Source organism: Lolium perenne, chromosome 7 (genome assembly GCF_019359855.2).
Source record: "Lolium perenne isolate Kyuss_39 chromosome 7, Kyuss_2.0, whole genome shotgun sequence".
NCBI lineage: Eukaryota > Viridiplantae > Streptophyta > Magnoliopsida > Poales > Poaceae > Lolium > Lolium perenne.
The window spans coordinates 28,889,795-28,892,943 of record NC_067250.2 but is presented as its reverse complement, the minus strand read 5'-3'; the positions used below and the strand labels follow the sequence as shown (position 1 = coordinate 28,892,943).

Below are 3,149 nucleotides of genomic sequence, written 5' to 3'. Positions count from 1 at the left end.
CTTTTCATGTTAATGATTTTTAATAAAAAAATAATCAAACATAACATAGTTTAACTTTCTAGAAAAAATATTGACCTTAAGCCTTGAAACGAAGGTTGTATTTAGTATCCTGACTTGGAAATCAAGATAGGACTCAAGTATGGATGCCTAATGCATCGCCACTGCCCAGTGTCCACTGTCCAGTGCACCATGGACGTGTATCAGCGCACGCATGCGGCTTGCCAAGTGGGATCCCGGTACATGGACTCCCACGGCGCCTGCATATCCCGATCGCCGCCGGCGTCGTCTATCTCCATCTGTGCACGACACGCCGCTACCCACTTTCAACAGCTGAAAAGACTGGAATGCCGTCGTTGTTTCACACATTCAAAAGAAAGGAGCTTGTCAGTGAGCGCACAACGCCAAATTGCCAAGATCTAAAACCCTTCCTTTTGGCACCACCCCGCTTGTTGTGTTCTGGCTTGCATGTGAACCTGGATTACTGTACTGTGTACAACAGGTGTAGTAGTCACGTTTGTCAAGACTAGTCAATGAGGGGCTTTGTTTACCCGCAAAAAAAAAGGAGGGGCTTTGTCCTTGACAGTTGCATTTACACCCTAAAACTATAGTTAGCTGTGTGCACATCTCTTGCATGGAATAAACTCGTGGTTAGATGGTTAGAAGTACATTGGCAACTACAACCTATTGTAGTTCAAATCACAGGTTTAACTTTTTTGTTACTCGGATTAGTTTCTTGGACCTGGTCTCTCAGGGATGCTCCCAGAGATAGGAGTGCGTGGCTGCATTCATAGAGGTAAGTGTATGTACGTATTTGTGAGCATTCGTATTATGTTTTGTCAACAAAAAAGTACGGAAGAAGTACCGAATTTCACAAGTGTGAGTTGTTTTTGAAAAAAATCCACTGAGATCTATTGATAATTATTTATAGTAGTACAAAGAACCCTAAAAATAATATAAAAATATATAAGTCCTTAGATCACCTAGTGGTGATTACAAACAAGGGCACGAGCCGGAGGCACGCCGCCGTCCTCGCTCCCCCATCACCGAAACCAGGCAAAATTTGTCTTAGTAGAGATTGCTAGCACAGACAGTGGAAAATCGTCATGCTAAGACGCTAAAGGACCAACATATCAGAGAAGTAACCATCGCCAAAGATAAAACCCATAGATGGAAAGAGCTAGATTTGAGACCACACCAACGAACACAAAAAGCAACTGGATCCTAAGAGATCCGTGAGATGCACAACTCCACATGAGCAAGGATATGGCCGGGAAGACCTTATCCAACTTCAAGAAGTAGGCGTTGCCTCACTCTCTCGAAGATACTAAAAAAATCTAAACAAAAAAAGAGAACCTCCCGCGGGCAAGCGGCCGTAGGGGTCCGCCATGTCTATAAGGCACCAAGGCCATCGGAGACGGGGCCGACATGCGGTGGCGACGGCGTGAGATCGCATCTCCCTGCTTGGAACCGTACATGTTTGGTGATTGTTGAAACTGAGGGCTTTATTAATTTAAACTCAGATACTTGTTGCATTTTATCTTAAAAGTGAAGGTAATTAAGCTGTTGTCACTGCATGATGCTATGGCTGCGACTGACTGACGGAGTGGTGCAGTCCACCGAGTGGATGTTGCATTGCACTCCACGTCGATGAAGCTTCTCCGACTCGGTCACAAAAAGAAGCAGGAGTACCCCCGACGCCATGCACAGAAATGTAAGAATTGACATAGTGGTAAATAAAACAACACAGAGTCTCGTTGCGATTTCACACCGAACAGATAATAGTACATTACTAGTTACAGATGTCGGAGCGCCCACTGGCGAGTGGTTAGTGTAGTGACCAGACCACTGAGGCACGGAGCCACTGCCAGTGCACCATGGATGTGTCTTTTTGTCTGACGCACGCATGCGCGCGGCTCGCCTAAGTGGGATTCAGATTCTGGAACATGGACTCCCACGGCGTCTCTGGATCCTCGCCGCCGCCGTCGTCAGTCTCGTCATCGTCATCGTCGTCGGCGTCGTAGTCGCTGCCCGTCTCCGTGCTCGCGAAGCACCCCGCCGCAATGGCCTTGGCGCTGCGCGTAGTCGGCGTCACGGCGCCGTTCTTCGTTCCCTTAATCCCGCTGCTCTTCGTGAGCATGAGCACGGGCTTGCTGAACTGCGCGAGGAAAGCCGCCAGCTTCGTCGCCGTGCCGCGGCTGTCCGCGACAGCCGGCGCGCCCTTCCACCGCGCCGGCCCTCGCGTAGCTCCGCTGCCGCCGCCGTTTATGCGTTGTTGGCAGAGCTCCAGCGGGCGCGGCGCGACGGCCGCGCGTCTGTCCCGGCGCGCTGTTGCCGAGCGGAGGCAGCCGGCGACGGAGCGCGCGGACCGCTGCGCGGCCACGGCGAGCAGCCTGGTGGCGCGCCACGGCAGGACGGTGATGGCGGCAGAGGCGGATGACTCCTTCCTGGCAAGCTTGAGGATCTGGAGGCGGTGCTTGGCAACGGCGACGCCCATGGTGGCGAGGAATGCGTGGTCGAGGTGGCGGACGTCGGCGGCGTCGAGCTCGTTGCTCTCGAAGAGGGCCGCGTACTCGGCGGCCAGGCCCTCGCCGAGCCCCGCCCGGCTGAGCCAGTCGTACCAGTCCATCGCGCCCTCCCTCGCTCAAACTCAGCCACTCAGGGAGATGGTGTGGTGGTGGTGTGCAGGTAGCACGCGCGAGTGGCGCGCGTGACGGTGTGCAACGAGACGAAGTTGTAGTAGAATTTAGACATGCAAATGGATGCTGGTGCGTAGCGTAGGTGCGTCGTGATGCGAGCATGATTGGGGAGGAGGTTGGTGGATGGTTTGGAGCGTGAGGGTGGTGGGCCGGCAAACTAGCCGAGGAAGAGAAGAGGACCAATGGCAGGGAGCGCGCGGTGGATTGGCAAAAGGGATCATATGTAGGCCTTGTTTCAAAAAAAATCGATAATAATCATATATTAATATCACGGAGATACTTAGCCTCTGCAACAGCGTATTGCTATAGCGGCATTACGGATACACACAACCAAAAAAAGAGAAAAATTACAAAAAAGAAACGTCCCGCTACAATGATCAATTTGTTGAAACAGCAGTCCAAACACCACCAGGACAGCACCAGAAGTTCAAGTTCTCCAAAAGCGACGCCTCT

The 3,149-nt window shown here is 51.8% G+C and overlaps 1 protein-coding gene across 1 annotated transcript; it reads right to left on the bottom strand.

Moving 5' to 3' along the window:
- Positions 1-1,730: 1,730 nt before the first annotated feature.
- LOC127317984 (uncharacterized) lies at positions 1,731-2,756 on the bottom strand. The gene has a single exon (XM_051348592.2). It carries the CDS (start codon positions 2,624-2,626, stop codon positions 1,919-1,921), a length of 708 nt encoding a protein of 235 aa, XP_051204552.1. The 5' UTR covers positions 2,627-2,756; the 3' UTR covers positions 1,731-1,918.
- Positions 2,757-3,149: the final 393 nt, after the last annotated feature.